This window comes from Pararge aegeria, chromosome 23 (genome assembly GCF_905163445.1).
Source record: "Pararge aegeria chromosome 23, ilParAegt1.1, whole genome shotgun sequence".
NCBI lineage: Eukaryota > Metazoa > Arthropoda > Insecta > Lepidoptera > Nymphalidae > Pararge > Pararge aegeria.
The window spans coordinates 11,895,125-11,912,347 of record NC_053202.1 but is presented as its reverse complement, the minus strand read 5'-3'; the positions used below and the strand labels follow the sequence as shown (position 1 = coordinate 11,912,347).

The 17,223-nt window shown below is 39.8% G+C and overlaps 1 protein-coding gene across 3 annotated transcripts in view; it reads right to left on the bottom strand.

The window, feature by feature from the left end:
• Positions 1 to 340: 340 nt before the first annotated feature.
• LOC120634155 (protein polybromo-1) overlaps positions 341 to 17,223 on the bottom strand; it is a 35,405-nt gene continuing 18,522 nt past the window's right edge. The window contains exons 16-34 of one of the 3 annotated variants that reach the window (XM_039904572.1): positions 16,439 to 16,645; positions 15,786 to 15,965; positions 13,956 to 14,104; positions 13,498 to 13,616; positions 12,842 to 12,955; positions 11,941 to 12,107; positions 11,303 to 11,369; positions 11,090 to 11,195; positions 10,432 to 10,565; positions 8,525 to 8,644; positions 8,118 to 8,241; positions 6,916 to 7,110; positions 6,062 to 6,201; positions 4,970 to 5,072; positions 4,353 to 4,394; positions 3,391 to 3,601; positions 2,464 to 2,540; positions 1,417 to 1,576; positions 341 to 1,020 (exon numbers count right to left, since the gene is read on the bottom strand). In XM_039904572.1, coding sequence (XP_039760506.1) covers positions 741 to 1,020; positions 1,417 to 1,576; positions 2,464 to 2,540; positions 3,391 to 3,601; positions 4,353 to 4,394; positions 4,970 to 5,072; positions 6,062 to 6,201; positions 6,916 to 7,110; positions 8,118 to 8,241; positions 8,525 to 8,644; positions 10,432 to 10,565; positions 11,090 to 11,195; positions 11,303 to 11,369; positions 11,941 to 12,107; positions 12,842 to 12,955; positions 13,498 to 13,616; positions 13,956 to 14,104; positions 15,786 to 15,965; positions 16,439 to 16,645 — 2,695 coding nt within the window. In that variant the 3' untranslated portion in view covers positions 341 to 740. Of the gene's footprint in view, positions 1,021 to 1,416; positions 1,577 to 2,463; positions 2,541 to 3,390; positions 3,614 to 4,352; positions 4,395 to 4,969; positions 5,073 to 6,061; positions 6,202 to 6,915; positions 7,111 to 8,117; positions 8,242 to 8,524; positions 8,645 to 10,431; positions 10,566 to 11,089; positions 11,196 to 11,302; positions 11,370 to 11,940; positions 12,108 to 12,841; positions 12,956 to 13,497; positions 13,617 to 13,955; positions 14,105 to 15,785; positions 15,966 to 16,438; positions 16,646 to 17,223 lie in introns of all 3 variants that reach the window. The other 2 variants (XM_039904573.1, XM_039904574.1) reach the window with 2 other exon arrangements.

Below are 17,223 nucleotides of genomic sequence, written 5' to 3'. Positions count from 1 at the left end.
GACTGTCCAGTTATGAGACTGACGGAGGAGTTCAGGATGTTCTTCCTGTTTCTCTCAGGGCTTTTGAGGATCTGTGGGTAATGTTAACTGGGGTGTCCATTGCTTTCACTATAGTCCTCGCGTTGGTTGGCGTGCTACTGTTCCCGGTTTGCTTAGGCGGATATCCGCTGGCGGAGTCGCGGATTGTGCGTAAGCGCTCCCTTGTCTCCGTCGTCAGGCGGTGAATAGGAACATCGTGGGGTTTTAGTCAGTAAGAGTCTGAAATAACGTTTGCGCCTCCCCGTGGCGCAGAGGTATCCATGAGGATTTTTTCCAAGGAAGAAAAAATAAAAGGTACAAATTATTTTTAAATAATAGATTCAGCTTTATTGATAATAAATTTATGGCCAGCGCGGCCCTCATAAAGTCGCTCAGGGCGAAAATCCCCAGAATTTTGGTATTACAGTCCATCTTCTGCATATCGGACCCCTCAAATGCAAGCTCTTCTTGTGATAGAGAAGTCATGGTCGATAGTGGGTCTAAATGATGAAGAATTTCGAACGGTTTCAACTTCAGTTCTGCACATTGCTCTCCAGGTTCGCCATTTTCTGACAGAAGATGAATTAGGTCCAAGTGTCGAAAATTCGAATTTTGATTAATTGTCTAAATAACTGTGAGAGGGTGAGGACGAAATAGTAAGAAGTGAATAAATAATCTCGAAATAGTAGATTGAGCTTTATTGATACACATTTTCCTCATCCTCAGTAGCTCTTGTAGATGGCCAGCGCGTCTCTCATCATGAAGTCGCGTAGGGCACACAGCCCCTTAAGGATCTTGGTGTTCTGATCCATTTTCTGCACGTCTGTCTCCGCGACGCTCTTGTCCTGCTGTAGATAGCCGTTGACCGTCTCCTCCGTGAGCCAGTGCGAGGGCAGCTTGTGCATGTTGAAGTGCGCGGGGTCCGGGTTGGCGGGCATCGGCGTCAGAGACTTCTCCCACGGCGTGATGTACTTCTGCTCCGAGTGGAGCCCTTCGATGTATCTGCGAGAAGATTACATAGTTTAACTAGCGCCAGTTTACTAAGTAAGTAACGCCCAATCAAAGAAGATTCCAAGGCATACATTTACCTTTCACCAATCTTTTTTCTTAATATAAGGGGATTAAAAATAAACCGAATTAATAATTTCGTCTTGTCAACTGACAGTTTAAGAGCCTCCAAAACTTTATGATCCGAATCAGTGTCGTAACTTTAGATGGCGCCTGATTGCTGGAGTAACTTTAGATCGATTGTCCGCGACAAAAAGCACTGTATGTATAAGTGTAACTTCTTTACTTTGTATACTCAATGGGAGTAACAGCGCGCAAGTAAAACCGAGCTGGTCTACCGCTGGTTAAAATTTGCTGTAAATAAACATGATTAATGCTCGAAACCCTTACCTGATGTACGCCTCCGAGTGCGTGACCCTCTGCGCACGCGGCGGTGCAGCCACGAACAGTGGGTCGTGGCCCGCTCGCGCCGGGGGGCCCAACGCTATGCCGGCGCCGCTGCTCTCTCCAGCTCCCGGGGACGGAGTGTTACGTGCCATGGGCGACATGCCTGCGACAGAAGCCATCAGCTCGATCACCATAATCATCATCAACATCAAAACCATCAACTATAAACAGAGCACCACTTCGCAGGGCATGCAAGGAACACGTCCTGCAAGCTGTCGCCCTGTCCATTAACCTGAGGCTGAGTTGTTAGGTCTCATGTGCCTTTAATTTCACCGGCAACAACACGGTTCAGACCAGAACACAACGTGCTGCTAGGCAGCAGAAATAAGCAGCAGCAGACTACGTAATCGATAAAAAAAGCTTGGGTGTGAATTATTACTCTTGTAATAATTTTAAATGATAATGTGAGATGGTGATAACAAAAAAAACACCCGGCTAATTTTGTTGTGGGCTTCTTAGACAAGGACGCGTTTGGAACCCTCCCTACAGTGTACTTCTCTTGAATGTACGCATCATAAGTGCCAACTATGGGCCTACTTGGATAAATATATTTTTGACTTGACATGGCATTAGTTACTTCACCGAACGAGTATAAAAAAAGGAATATATCGAGGGACGTCCTCTTAGCTATTACTACCATCGATTTTGGGCAATTCCTCCCGTCTGGAAGGGCGTCTAGTCCACCTGTTGATCACACAGGTCTGCTCTCAGAATGAGAAGAGTTTAAGTCTTAGATCCATCAAGCTGGCCAAGTGCGGATTGGCAGACTCCAAACGCCTTTGGGATCATTATGGAGAATTTAGACACGTAGCAGGTTTCTCGCGGTGTTCTCCCTCACAGTTAAATCAAGTGATATTTAAATCAGTCAAAAACGTACACAGCTCCATAATTTCGAGATATAGGGTTTTCTTTAGTCTAAAATATTTTTCAACTATATCTACAGCGAGATAAAGAAAAATTTAGTATGTAGTGAGAAGTTCAAAGACATACCTCCAGGTGACATCAAACCGCCCCGGATCGCCGGTGCGTATTGTTTCGGCGGCTTCTTTGACGACGGTATGTGATTTCTGAAATAGTAATAAAATAAAAATTGTTTTTTTTTAATGCAAGAAGCACAACTTCACATGGCAATTACCAATCGATTGACGTCCTCTGCTGGTCTTTTGGAGGGAGTATTCCCAAAATCAAGTTTCCAGCACCCAGCGACTCGTGTTATAGGTATACTCGATATCTCCATGTAAAAGGTTCAGAAACAGTACTTCGTTATTTTAATAAAAACGCTTGAGTGATTGATTTAGATTGGCACGAGCTAGACGCTGCTGGCACCATTTGATGAACCGCGGTGGCCGATTGCAGAAGCGGCGGCGCAGTGGGTAGAATTTCGACTTCATTTTCGACGAGTTCGAATCCCAGCACGCACTTCTAACTTTTCTAAGTTATGTGCGTTTTAAGCAATTAAAATATCACTTGCGTCAACTGTTCATAGTTAGAGTTCTCCATAATTTTCTTAAAGGTGTGTGAAGGCATTGTTGAAATTCAAGGCAAAATTACGTGACTGGTTGGTTGATAAATGTTATTACTCGGTAAGGGAGTTCTTGGATAATAAAATATAATTTATTTAGGTACTAATGTAATTTATATGTTATTTTTTAATTGACGTGTATGTTTATAAATTTATTATTCCATACATTAAAATTAATGACATTTTCAGCCGACTATTTTGATTATTTTGATGTTCTTTTTGTTATTACATAAATGAATTTGTTCAAATTAAGATTTGCATGTCATATATTATGACTAAACATGTTTTATGCAAATGAAAGAATTCGAATTTGTCCACCAATCTGCACGGCTAAGCCCTCTTTACGTGCCCTGCAGAGCCGGTAACGGGTGGATGGGACGATGTCGTGGCCTCACCGCGAGCGCTCGTGGCCCGCCATGGGGCGGCCGTTGCCCTTGTTGACGTGCAGGTCGCGCACGTGGCGCAGCAGGCGCGGCAGGTTGGGGAAGGGCGCCTGGCCCTTGCGCACGCGCGCGCAGCTGCGCCACAGGCACGGGTACTCGCTGTTGCCGCTGGTGCTGTTGGTGGGCGCGCCGCCCGCGCGGTAGTGCTGCTGGATGTGCCCCGCTGCCGCCGAGCATGCAGACGGAAACAATTGTTATTGCCTCTGTCCCATTGACTCTATAAGATCCGGCTCGAAGGACCAATATTCCAGGTTGATTAACATGTCTCGTTTAGTTTTTTTTTTTGTAATAGTTTCGAACCAAGCCGATGTGTTTCCGGATGGTAAGTGGAAATGCATCGCATATAAAAGCAATACTTCGCAGGGCATGCAAGGAACATATTCTGCGAAGTGTCGCCCTGTGTCCATCAACCTAACGCGTAGGTGGCAAGCCTCATCTGTAAATATACCAGCAACCTCGCCTTAAAGACCGGAAATAATAGTACTGCCCCAGGCGAGCTCTGTCACAAAAAGCTATACTAGCACAAAAAATTGGATAATCAAATTTATTTCTACACACCTATAGCACCTGGGATGCGTTTTTTGTTCATTATTAGGGTTTGAATTCTAGCAGTTATAATTTGAGCCATCTAATTAAACACCTGGAACATTCACATCCCATCAAACAAAAACATATCGAGACTATCCCAGATGTGTTTTGTTATATGACCAACCTTTAAGTTTTTTTATTTAGTTATTATAACTATTATTATTTTTTTTTTTCACTTTATATACTTAAAATTAAGGATAAATATGAAACTATGTAAATGTATGAAGAAATAAAAGGCTTTTTTATTTTATTTATTTTATATGATTGTTTAACAATCATAATTTAACAATCATAACAGTTATAATTTTTTAACATACAATACTCACGTTCTAGCTTAGTCTTCTTGGTCTCAATGAATGTTCCGATCACTAGCAGCGTTTAAATAAAAAACGAATGAAAAGCATAAAATATGTAAGGCATCATTACTTAAACTAAAATAACAGTGCACGCTTGATTTCATTGCGTTTGGGACCTGAGATGCGAGTCGGTTGTGTTGACCTTGTAATCTTCCGCAGGTATTGATGCATGAATAATAACAAAACGTCGTGTTATTTCTCTCTCTTAAACCATTATAATTACGATGGGCAGGACTGTGTGTGTTGTTCCCATGTGACGTTGGCAGAGTCCCGAAAAGTTTATGGACGGCAAGCTGGTGAGGAAGTGGAACATAAGCGATTCCAAAAGTTAAGAGTGTGTGTTTCCAAGTTAATAAAGTCTGTGGCGACCCACGTTACCATACTAGACTTTTAAAGATTGATGGTTGAACCTCGAGCTCGAACAACACCGGCTCGGAAAAAGATCTTCCTATTGCTACGGTCGGGCGAATCACCACACAGCCCTTGAACGTATCTAACCAGTTGAGTATCAATTTTTCCTTTGTCGTGTTTCAAAGTCAAACCCCGTTAAGCCAGTGGCCCCAGACACGTTAATCCTAGGCACTTACTGTTCCCGCCGTCGCCGATGCAGTGTTCCATGCAGTCGGAGAGGTCCTCGAACTGGTAGTCGCACGTGTCCCACGCGCACTCGTACGTCATCTCCATCGGGGTCTGCGGATAGCAATACTCATGTTGGAAACGCATTCGGGGACACAAAATAAATCGAAATTATTATATTTGTTTCAAATAGACCTTAATATTAGCACTTTTGAATCGTTATTTTTCTGTTAATGGCGAAATGGAAGACCTCGATCGAGGACGTAGCCCGATTCTTTGGTCGGAACAAAACCGCACCGCAAAGTGCATATTATTATTATTGTTCTATAATTTATTATTTTTCTTTTTTTTTTAAATTATTAACAATGCTTAAAATTTATAAAAAAAAAATATATTATTATTATTAATATGATATAATAGACTAAACATGAGTCATTTCTTGTGCTCTTTGCCTTTTTGATGTTTGTCCAGTCTATTCTTAAACTGATTCAGTTATACTGCAGTCACAAAATCTTCAGGCAAGGCATTCCACATTTGTATAACTCTAATGCTGATGCCATAGCCCTTTAATCTGGGGTTAGTTTCTTTTGAAAATATTTCCTTGAAATTAGGAATGGTGTAATACTTATTCAATATTTTATAAGTTTCAATGAGATCGCCTCTTTCTCGCCTACTTTCGAGGGTGCTGAGTCCCAGGTTTGCAAGCTTTTGCTGATATGAAAGGTTTCTCAATTCTCTTGGCAGTTTAGTGGCTCGTCTATGAACCTTGTTTAATTGCTTTACATGTCGATCCCCAACATGGTGGACAGGCGACATTAAGCGCGTCGCAGGTAGCCGCTGTATTTAAGCGGCACAGAACCGAGGAATTTGGAACTCCCTACAAAAGACCTATGTCCAGCTGTGGACGTCTATCGGTTGATATGATGATGATGATGACATGTTGCTTAAAAACGAGCCAATGGCACAAATTCGTCAGAAAGGTTGGAAGTTGAAGGGGTCACGAGGGTACGGAGAGAGAGAGAGAGAGAGATAGGGAGAGAGCGTGAGAGAGTGAGATATAGGGAGAGGGAGAGTGAGAAAGGGAGAGAGTGAGAAAGACTCACGTGTTGCGTGAGCTCGCGCATCTCTTCCGCGAGGCGCGCGGAGGTCTCCTCGTTGCACTTGGCGGCGCGCTCCTCCCAGCTCTGCTTGGTGGACGCGGGCAGCGAGCGCCACTCGTTGCCCACTATCCGGGAGATTTCGCCTGAAACAAACAATCGTCATGATGCGCCAGAAACCGGTTGCACCTAGGGGGTACCGTGAAGAGGGCGAAAGTTTATTGAAGTTACACTTCTTTTGGCGCGTTAGGGAAAAATGATGAGAGTAAATTTCTACGATGCGCGCGCACACCGTTACAAAAAACCGACACCCTGAAGTTAGCTACAAGGTTTGACAGTGTGCACTTTCAATTGTCAAAGTCTGCGGCCCCATTCCAGTAAGTAAGTATTATAAGATCAAATTTGTTAACCTGCGATCACGCATTTAAAGATTTGAATTTGAATAAGTTAATTTATTGAATTGAGTTAAGTGAAACTTGGTTGTCCGATAATGAGTATATTATTCCAAATTTAATTATGTTTATTACGTACATTTCTTTAATTCTGTAGAAATATTTTTTTGTGATATTCAAATAAACTTAATTTAACTTGATAATATAATAAAACTTTCAATGTATTACATACCTTTTTTCTACAGACGTAGAATAAGGCGAAATATAAAATTCTTGAAAAGATTTTTATCTTGTTACGCCAAAGAAGTATAACTTTTAACGCGTGTCCAGAGAAAATTCAGGAATTATAAATTCCCAAGTTTCCCCTGCCGGGAATCGAACCCGGGACCTTCTAGTTAAATTCACAGCGCTCACCGTTGCGCCAGGGAAGTCGTCAAAAACCACTGCGCCAATCTTTTGAACACTTACCAAAAGTAGATTCCGGGTTGTTCGCCACAATGGCCTTGCGCACTTCGCTGGAGTAAAGAATGTAGCCGGTGACGATCTTCTGCTTCTGCTCTTTCTTCTTCTTACTGCTGCTGGTAGGGGTGGCTGCGGCTTGACTCGTCCGTTCTTGGGTCGAAGATGGCGCCATTGATGGGTTGTACGGGTTACTGTTGCCGCCTGGAAAACGTTAGTTACGTTAAGTAAACTTAAAGATTTGAAGTCCTCATAATGTATGATTGAATACACTTATATTGTACCACAAAGAAAAATAGTTACAGAGATATACACATAGAGCAAAAGAGTAGAATTTAGTGGCCTTATCGCTAAATAGCGATTTCTTCCAGACAACCAAAGGCGTAAAAGGAAAAAACATAGAAAAGAGGTAGGTGGTGCAATGAATAAGGTAATAAACATTACACTAATATATAAAAATAATATATAATATATACATATCACGCAAAAATATGAATAAAATATAAACATACATTAAATAACATCACCTATAATTAAAATCATCTTCATCATCATACACAAAGAAATATAAATTATTACTTATATACTTATCAATATGTAACATACATGATCATAATTTCATTTTTTTTGTATCTTTGTATTTATTTCTAGTAAACATAATAAGTGCGAAAGACATAGAAAGTATGTGGAAGCGGTGATAGCCCAGTGGTTAGGACTTGGACTTCACTTCCGGGGGGCAGAGTTTAAATCCCAGCACGCACCTCTAACTTTTCGAAGTTATTTGCGTATCAAGCAATGGAAATATCACTTGCTTCAACGGTGAAGAAACACATCGTGAGGAAACCTGCATGCCTCATTGTCCATAATGTTCTCAAATGCGTGTGGAGTCCACCAATCCGCACTGGGCCAGCGTGGTGGACTACGGCCTTTAACCCCTTCTCATTATGGGTGGAGACCCATGCTCTGGAGTGGGCCGGTAAAATCATCTAATACACCGCGGGTGTACAATATGTGCCGAATCTTTGCAGTAGCCGATGCCAGCATTTCGAACATGAACAGGCAGCAATTTCATAGCACGCAGTTTTATTTAATTTATTTACAAAAGCATTGACTTTTATCTATATTATTCGCATCAAGAAAAGTGTTTTAGTAATAGGTTACATTTTCATTCTGAGGTTCAGATTGGAATTTAGTTATTGAAATGAACATACCAATCGAAAGTGGCGTGGCGGGTGATGCGAGCGAGGAGTCATCGAGCGAGTTCTCCAGAAGCATTTCCACGTCTTGGCTGCCGATTGTAGTGTTTATGAGATTCGTGAACTGGGGCTTTCCGTCCTAGATTATAAAAAAAAAATCTAATCAAATCCTCTGCAATAATTCACACGCTTCTAAAAAGTAGAGTGCGATGCCGAAAAAACATTTTAATATACATTTCTAGATAAGTATAACATCTATTTATTAAGTATAATTTTTTTTTTTTGCAAGAAACTTTCCTTTCCTGACTGAACTGTAAATATTTTATATCATCTGCATAACCTGTGCATGCCCTCTATGCGCGCCACTGCGTACCGTGCACACATTTTCATGTATATGGTATACATATACATGAAATGCTCACCATGGAGTCAGCGTTGACGTTGGGATTGAAAGGCTTCTGGGTGAAAGCGCTGGACGTTGATTGGACATCCTGCGCCGTGGCCAACGCTGGCGGGCCCAGCTGCTTCGGGAAGTAGTAAATCTGGAAAAGATTAATATCGTAGGTCATTATCATCTTTATAAACACAGACTGCCCAGCGTGGTGTATACGGGCAAACCCTCCCGTTAGGAAGGGCCGAATGATACTCAATCCGATATACAACGTGTAACGGAATTACGAAATACCGTTGAAGGGTGCATAAGTAAAGTAAATAAGGAATCACCCTGTAATAAAATTTAAACAAAAGGAGCGTATTTATTTTTCCATACAAACTAATTCAAAACATTTTCAGTGTACTTGTTACAACCCTATTGCAGGTAAAAGACCACGTGCACATAATATGCTTCTTTTGAGTTCATATTTTCACAGGGCCTCCTACAATATTATTTGGTAATTCTGTTACACGTTGTATATATTTATTTACAGTTTAAAGACATACGTGTACATTGATATTCGAACGTGTATTCAAATTTTTTTTAAAAAGGCGCGTAACGAAGAAATAAATACTAAATACATAAAACAGTATATAAGAGGATCATCATCACCCATTACCGTTCACGGGTCTCCTACCACAATGAGAAGGGGTTACGGCGGTAGTCCACCACGCTGGCGGATTGGTGGACTCCACACACATTTGACAACATTATGTAGAACTCTCAGGCATGCAGGTTTCCTCACGATGTTTTCCTTCACCATTAAAGCCAATATTATATTAAATTGCTTAAAACACACATTACTTTGTTATTGTACGTACGTGTGTCGGAAATCGAACGCGTTCCCAACGAAAGGGAAGCTGGTGTCTTACAGACTAGTTTATAACACACGTACAAAATTTTCTTTTTTTTATATTTATATTCTTGTTATTTTGTGTTATCTGTATTATTATATTTTTTGCGTGCAATAAAGTGTTGGATAGAAGCATCTTGGTATTTCGCAAAATTAATGAATTTTGCGAAATTCCAAGATATATTGTGAAAATAAAGTTTAATTTGCTATACTACGCGAAAAGCAGGAGAATCTGTATGGTGTGATTTATAATTTCTTCAATCCTTATACTCCACACCAAACAGATCTTCGGCAATGTAACCTCTACGCACGTTTCGCTCCGAAACCGGAGCATCCTCAGGAGATGTTGGCTTTACAATGAATAATTGTTAAGTATTATATTGCTGAAGATCTGTTATTTGTGGAGTATAAACTGCACCATACAGATTCTCCTGCTTTTCGCGGAGTATAGCAAATTAAGCTTTATTTTCATAAGTGCAACAAAGTGTTCTTCTTAATCTTAAAGTGGGAAAATAAATATACTACGACATTACCCACGGCGCTACCTAGCCCCAAAGTAAGCGTAGCTTGTGTTATGGGTACTAAGATGACTGATGAATATTTTATTGAATATAAATACTTATAATATATAATATTGACAGCCGATTGGCGCAGTGGGCAGCGACCCTGCTTTCTGAGTCCAAGGCCGTGGGCTCGATTCCCATAACTGGAAATTGTGTGATGAACATGAATGTTTTTCAGTGTCTGGGTGTTTATCTGTATATATAAGTATTTATGTGTATTGTATTCATAAAAATATTCATCAGCTATCTTAGTACCCATAACACAAGCTACGCTTACTTTGGGGCTAGATGGCGATGTGTGTATTGTCGTAGTACATTTATTTATTATTAATATACAGATGAATACCCAGACACTGAAAACAAACATTTCCCAGTTGTGGAAATCGAACCCACAGCCTAGGATGCAGAAAGCTGGGTCGCTGCCTACTGTGCTAACCGGCTGTCTAATAAGAAAAAAAAGATTGTGGGTCGGGAGCCCACCTCGTCGACAGTGACGTCCTTGGTGTGCTCGAACTTGCGGAGGCCGGTTTTGAGCTTTCGCGCGACGCGGTTGGACTCGTCGTACACAGACTCGCACACGTACATGTCCGTCTCCGCTATCTCCGTGGGTCGGCCTGCATACAACAGTGTTTAATTTATTTTTCTTATTACTAAATAATTCAAAAAATGGGTTGACTTGAATTGAGAAGACGTTAAGGTCATAGTCCACCACACTGACCCAGTGCGGATTGGTGGACTCCGCACCTTTGAGAACATTATGGGGAACTCGCAGGCATGCAGGTTTCCTCACGATGTTTTCCTCCACCGTTGAAGCAAGTGATATTAAAATTTCTTTTATTTTAATTACAAATTGCGCTACAATCGCTTTAAGACTGATCTATAACCCTGGATCTGCCTTATATATTTTGCCTGGTGGGAGGCTTTGAGCGTGGCTAGTTACCACCCTACCGACAAAGACGTGCCGCTAAGCGATTTAGCGTTCCGGTGCGGTGTCGCATTTGTCGATTAGGGATTAGTATGACTACCAAACTCCCGAGCAGGTAAGCCCGCTATCATCTTAGACTGCATGATCACTTACCACCAGGTAAGATTGCAGACAAGGGCTAATCTTTAGATGAATAAAAAAAAAATTACCCACACTTAAGATAATCGTCATAATCCAGGACACCGCACTTTCCCACGATGCCCACGAGTGGACTCGTGTCATGCATCGTTGTTAGGAGCACTTCTTGTTTGTAGAATGGCTGCAAAACATAATGGTACAGTAACTAATACTAATAATTGTTTAAATGATTAAGTAAATTTTCTTAAAGTCTTAATTTAGTTCCAGAGTTTATGAAATAGAGGATACCTTAGTGATAATGTTGGCCACTTCAGATGGGAAGATCAGGAATGGTCCACGGAAGTAACATTTGTTGCTGAAACAATCATTAGAATTTACAATAATGCATATTAGAAATTTAGTAAATATTTGAAAAGTTAATTTATGTCCGCGGCAAGGGCGGGTTAGTCCTTCAAACATCGTCCTCATACGTCCAAATTTCCCATACGTCCAAAATTTGAGTTTGGTTTTGACGGCCGATGGGCCGCAGTGGGCAGCGACCTTGCTTTCTGAATCCAAGGTCATGGGTTCGATTCCCACAACTGGACAATGTTTGTGTTACTAACATGAATTTTTTTCAGTGTCTGGGTTTTTATAAGTATTTCATAAAAATATTCAACAGTTCCCACTACTGGAAAACGTTTGTGTGATGAGCATGAATGTTTTTATGTGTCTGGGTGCTTAAAAATATAAATGTATATTTCTGATATTATTCATCAGTCATCTTAGTACCCATAACACAAGCTACGCTTACTTTGAGGCTGGATGGCGATGTATTTATTGTCGAAGTATATTTATTTATTTATTAATGAAAAATTTCAGGTGCGAGCCCGAATTGGATGTAGCGAACATTTTTAGTTACTAAAGATTAATGTTTTAAAACATACTCGGCCGTCTCCCAGATGGTGTCGACTTGCGCGATCATCTGCTTGCCGCCATCCGTCACCACGTACACGTAGTCGCCGGTCTTGATGACGCCGGAGCACACCGTGTTGTACTGCTCGTAGTAGGTGTTCTCATCGTCTGTGCCCAAAGGATTGTACATTACCACATCCTGAAACAAGTAAAACATAAAAGTACACGACGACAACAATCTCTCTTAGCACCTCCTTGGTCGGCTATATTTATTTATATTTTATTTATTTATTAAGGAAACTAACAACATATATATTTATACCATATACAGTAATAAACTTGTACAATATATTATACATTAACTTATATGTATATCGATGACGAGTGACCGTAACATTCACCAAATAAAATAATAATAATATTCACATGTAAACACAGCAAAAAGAATCATAAAGACAGGAAGGAATAGGTGTTGCGTAAACGGTAAGCGATGAGCTTGACCTAGTTACAAAATCCACGAGGACAACAATATTTTTGAGAATACCCTTAAAAATCTACGGCGAAAATAGTTAATTAGTACTAGCATCAAAATCCAAGATGAAAACCTCGAAGCGAAGCCAACATTTTTCTAATGACTATTAAGACAATCCATGATAATAACTATCTCTCCATAAATCTCCCTGTGACCTTTTTCAATCCCAAAAAAGTATCTACCAAATGAAGCCTTAACTATAAGGCTATAGTCGTGTTTTCTGTAAGGTTTTGGGTAGACCTAATCTCAAGGTCAAGGTCATTTAATTTCAGTCTTATGATTTACACAAGGTGCCAAATTTTAAATTCATTATACCGCAGTCATAATAAATAAACAAATGAGATTAGTATATGTATATCAAAACTAAACTTGGTTAGTTGAGCAATCAGCAAGCAACTCACGGGTCTCTCCTTCTCCTGAACATTCTCCAACACCTCGAGTTCAGCAAGCTCATCCTTATGCTTTTCAACACGTTCCCGGAACACTGATACTGTCCTGTTAGGCTCTAATGGTACCTTAAAAAAAAGTACACTGATGAATATAAAATACTATGTATATCTAAACTATAAGTATAGATGGTGAAGTCACTAGCATACAGGCAGTCGTCTAAAGAGCTTATAAAGTAGGTTTAGTTTAAAAATAAGATGTGTTTTTAATTTTTGTACTTTTTGTACCAAGAAAAGTCTTCGTTTTTTGCTTGATTGTTTGGTAGCCCAATTCTTGAGACAGACTATACACCTTAAATTTTATAAAATAGGAAATGAAAGTCTATATTTCTCCAAATAAAATATCGCTGGAAATTGGTAATTAGGTTGACAATTAGAATGGTAAACACATTTCCAGGATTAACATAAATTTCCCCCACATAGGGGATGAAAGTTTATTTATTAGAACGCGGTTAATTTGAGAAATTAAGGGTCGCTATTAAGTATCATAAACACTTTGCCGACAGATAGACGGACAGGATAGCAGAGGCTCTGTAATAGGGTACCCGCTGGTACCTTTGTGGTAAAAGGCAGAAACCTAAAAAGTAAAGTTTAATAGGTAAAAAAAATACCTCTCTAGGAGTGAGAGTGGCTTCCTTTTCAGCGCCCTCCCACACTTTGATCTTCTTGAACCAACGATTCTTGCTGTTGTAACGACTCTCGCAAACATACACGTCCTTGTTCAGGTAACCTAGAACAAAAGAAATGCAATTTTATCAGAACCTTTATAAGAGTCTTCGAAACCATATCCTATAATTTATAAACAAACGTATTTTTATTGCAAAAAACTAAAATTAGATTATTTTGAACCGTCATTATAAGGATTGATGTCTTTTAATATTAATCCTTACAAAAAACAAAATACATGCAATATTATGTCGATAAACCTTGCTTGGCATATTATTGAACACATAGTTAAGAAGATAAATGAAAATTAAATTGGTATAAAAAAATGGTGCGGGAGGGGAGTTTACGTCTATATTACGTTAAGTTAAGTTTGCTAGTAAATAATAAGCTTACAAATCCTTACCTTCCGGCCTAAACTTGAAGTACTTTTTGACGTTCATAACGTAGCAGCGGCCGATGACTTGGTCCAACGGAACCGTGCGATGCGCTTCCGTCTTGAATACTTCTTGCTGGAGGAACTTCCGGGTTCGCACGTGAAACGTCTCGTGAGGTCTGGACATAAAATAAAAACAAAACTAGGCTAAAGATTGAGATACCTTCGAAACGCTGAATGAAAAGGAGATTCTTTTTCGCTTTTGTCATAGATAAATACCCCAAACAGGTTAGCCCGCTACCATCTCCACTTACAACCAGATGTGATTGCAGTCAAGGGTTAATTTTCAGTGGGATAAAAAAAATAGGAAAAGAAGATACGAAAATTAGTCTTCCTTCTGAAGGCAAGGAAAATTCGACGAGTGGTCTTTTTTGTGACCTTGAAGTAAAAAAATTGGTTCAAGGCCGACACAAAACCGGTTGATTAAAATCTCCATGGCTATAAAGTGGAGTTCAAACTCTCTTAGCTTTATTTTCAAGTTTCCGAATGTACTTCTCAGCACCGTGTCACTTTTTTGGAATAAAATTGTATCTAAGTATTAAGTTAAGAACAAAAGCGCCTTCTATTAAAGATTTTTTTATAAGGAGAGTTAAACGTTGATTTGGAAAAGCAAGATCTTTTGAATCATAGGTACGGTACCCGATTGGAGACTATCAGGTTCTTATATAACTTGCCGGCAGTGAAGGTATCTTTAACAAACCTCGTAGCTTTAATTTTAAGTAACCGAATGTAACTCTCACCATCATATCACTCCGATGGAAAACAATTGTATGATTTTTTTATTCTTTATTCCACTACAGGTTAGCACTTGATAGCAATTGAAGTGATTTTGCAGTCTAAGCGGGCTAACCTGTTAGGGTGTATGGTAGTCATACACCTAATCGGCTTCTACACGACATCGCACCGGAACACTAAATCGTTTAGCGGCACGTCTTGATTTATCATAAAACTGTGCGTTACAAAAAGCAAAATTGCATAGACATTTTTTATTTTTTTTATCACATCACACCTAATGGTCAGTTATCATACTGCCTAAGGTGGAGTGCGCTTGCCTAGAAGATGATTCTACTCTACTACTCTATTGCTACTCTACTACTCTTGATTTGAAGGTACTCATATTGTAGGTATTGGGGAAAATGGAAGCTGGAAGGGCATTCCAGATCCTTGCGGTGCGAATCAGAAATGTTTAGCGTTAAAAGAGCACCAGACGAGCACAAGAGCTGACCTCGTAATGCCGAATTGATAGTACGATTTAACTGAACAGAAAACTGAAGCTATCCCGACCTGTCGGTAGTTTTTTTCGAGTTCTAAACAAACAACCTTCATTCGTGTTCTGTAGTAGTTCTAAGAGATGGCAGTGATTTATTTGTGTCGAATTTGATCAAATATTTGTTAGATGGACAATTACAACCTCAAAAAAATAATTTTCAACGGTTTGCATGGTTCCTTTCTTTGTGATCTGGTACCAGCCGCTTCGGTAAGGCAATAAATAAATAAATATACTACGACAATACATACATCGCCATCTAGCCCCAAAGTAAGCGTAGCTACTAAGATGACTGATGAATATTTTTATGAATAATATACGTAAATACTTAGAGTATACATTTAAGCACCCAGACACTAAAAAACATTCATGCTCATCACAGAAACGTTTTCCAGTAGTGGGAATCGAACCCACGGCCTTGGACTCAGAAAGCAGAATCGCTGCAAACTGCGCCAATCGGCCGTCGATAAGGCTCTCGTTTTCTAGATATGCAGGTTACACTATCAGGCAAGTATTAAAAAAAAGCTACATACCGGAAGTACACGTTGGAGTACACCATGTGCACGTTGTCGGAGTTTGTCCATAGACGCTCAATCTGCACGATGGAGGGCTCCTTGTTCCCCTTTTCGGGCTGAATGTACACGAAGTCGCCCTTTGCGTACTGGCTGGGCGGAGGCGCCCCGCTTGAACTCATGGATTCTTCTGTGCTAGATCTATGACAAAATGAAGCGCATTGAACTTGGTGATGTTACTTGAGGTACAGCATGTTGGGTGATGAAAGAGTGGGTTCGCAAGGCGTAAAGAGGAAAAAGGAGTTAAGAGGAATAAGGGATAGGCTTGAAGTAACGAATTTTCTGTGTTCCGAAAGCAGGTGGAGGCGTGAAGGTTAAAGAAAATTGAGATACAGAACCGGACTCATCTTCGTCGTTCTTCTGCTGAAGCTGTTTGCAATCCTTTACGAGTAATACGAATAAACGAGGAAAGTACCAGGCATAATGCAAGTTCAATTAAGGCACAGACCTGGTACTACCTCATCTTGAATCAGGTCGCTTTAAGAGTTCAATGCAAATCAATACACATGTAAATGCCAAGGCCGATGAAGACAAAGTGTTTGGTGGTATCTAATGAAAGTGTTTTAAGGGGTAACAAGGCAAAAAGGAGTGAAAGGGGGAAAATGAGTGCAAACCTGGTCTCATCTTCCTCGTCGTTTTCTTGAAGCAGTTTGCATTGCTTTACCAGTTCAACGCTGGTCGATATAGTGTCCCTCGTAAAAGTCAGGGCCGGGGAAGTTAGGGTGTTACGGCAGAGAATGTCACGTTGTTCGATGAAGTATGACTGCAGTTCGACGGAATCTTCGAAGATTTGACTGTCTGTACGGGATAACCGGCGAGCGCTAAAAAAGACATAATCTTACTAATATTCGTATAGATTTAACTGTTTATATATTGTTTTAAGGTGGTATTTCCTAAAGTAAAAGAATAGTACAAATGTACAGTACCTATTTATATTACAAAAAAGCACATACGTGTAATCTTATATCAAAAAATTAAACATCCTGATGCGTCCATATAAAAAGAACGGCGTTTTCCGGATAAAACTAAAAATAAATTAAATGCCCCCTCAAAATTAGCACTCTACATGAAAAGTTACAATGTCTTTAAAAAATATTTAACCATCTGCCATATTTTATACACTACTACACTGAAAATTAAAATGAATTTACTTAAATATTAAAAAATAAATAATGCTTAATTAATTCTTTTATTCCGTAAATGATTTTTTTTATTTTGAGCATCCCCAATAAAATCGGTTTTCTTACTATACGATGTCTAACTTATGTTTTTAAATCCATAAATTAATTATTTAATTTAAAAAATTATAAATGTAACATTAAATAATGTAATGTAACGTCTTTGTAGGTAGGTTGGTAACTAGCCACGGGCCAAAGCCTCCCTCCCACCAGACCAGACC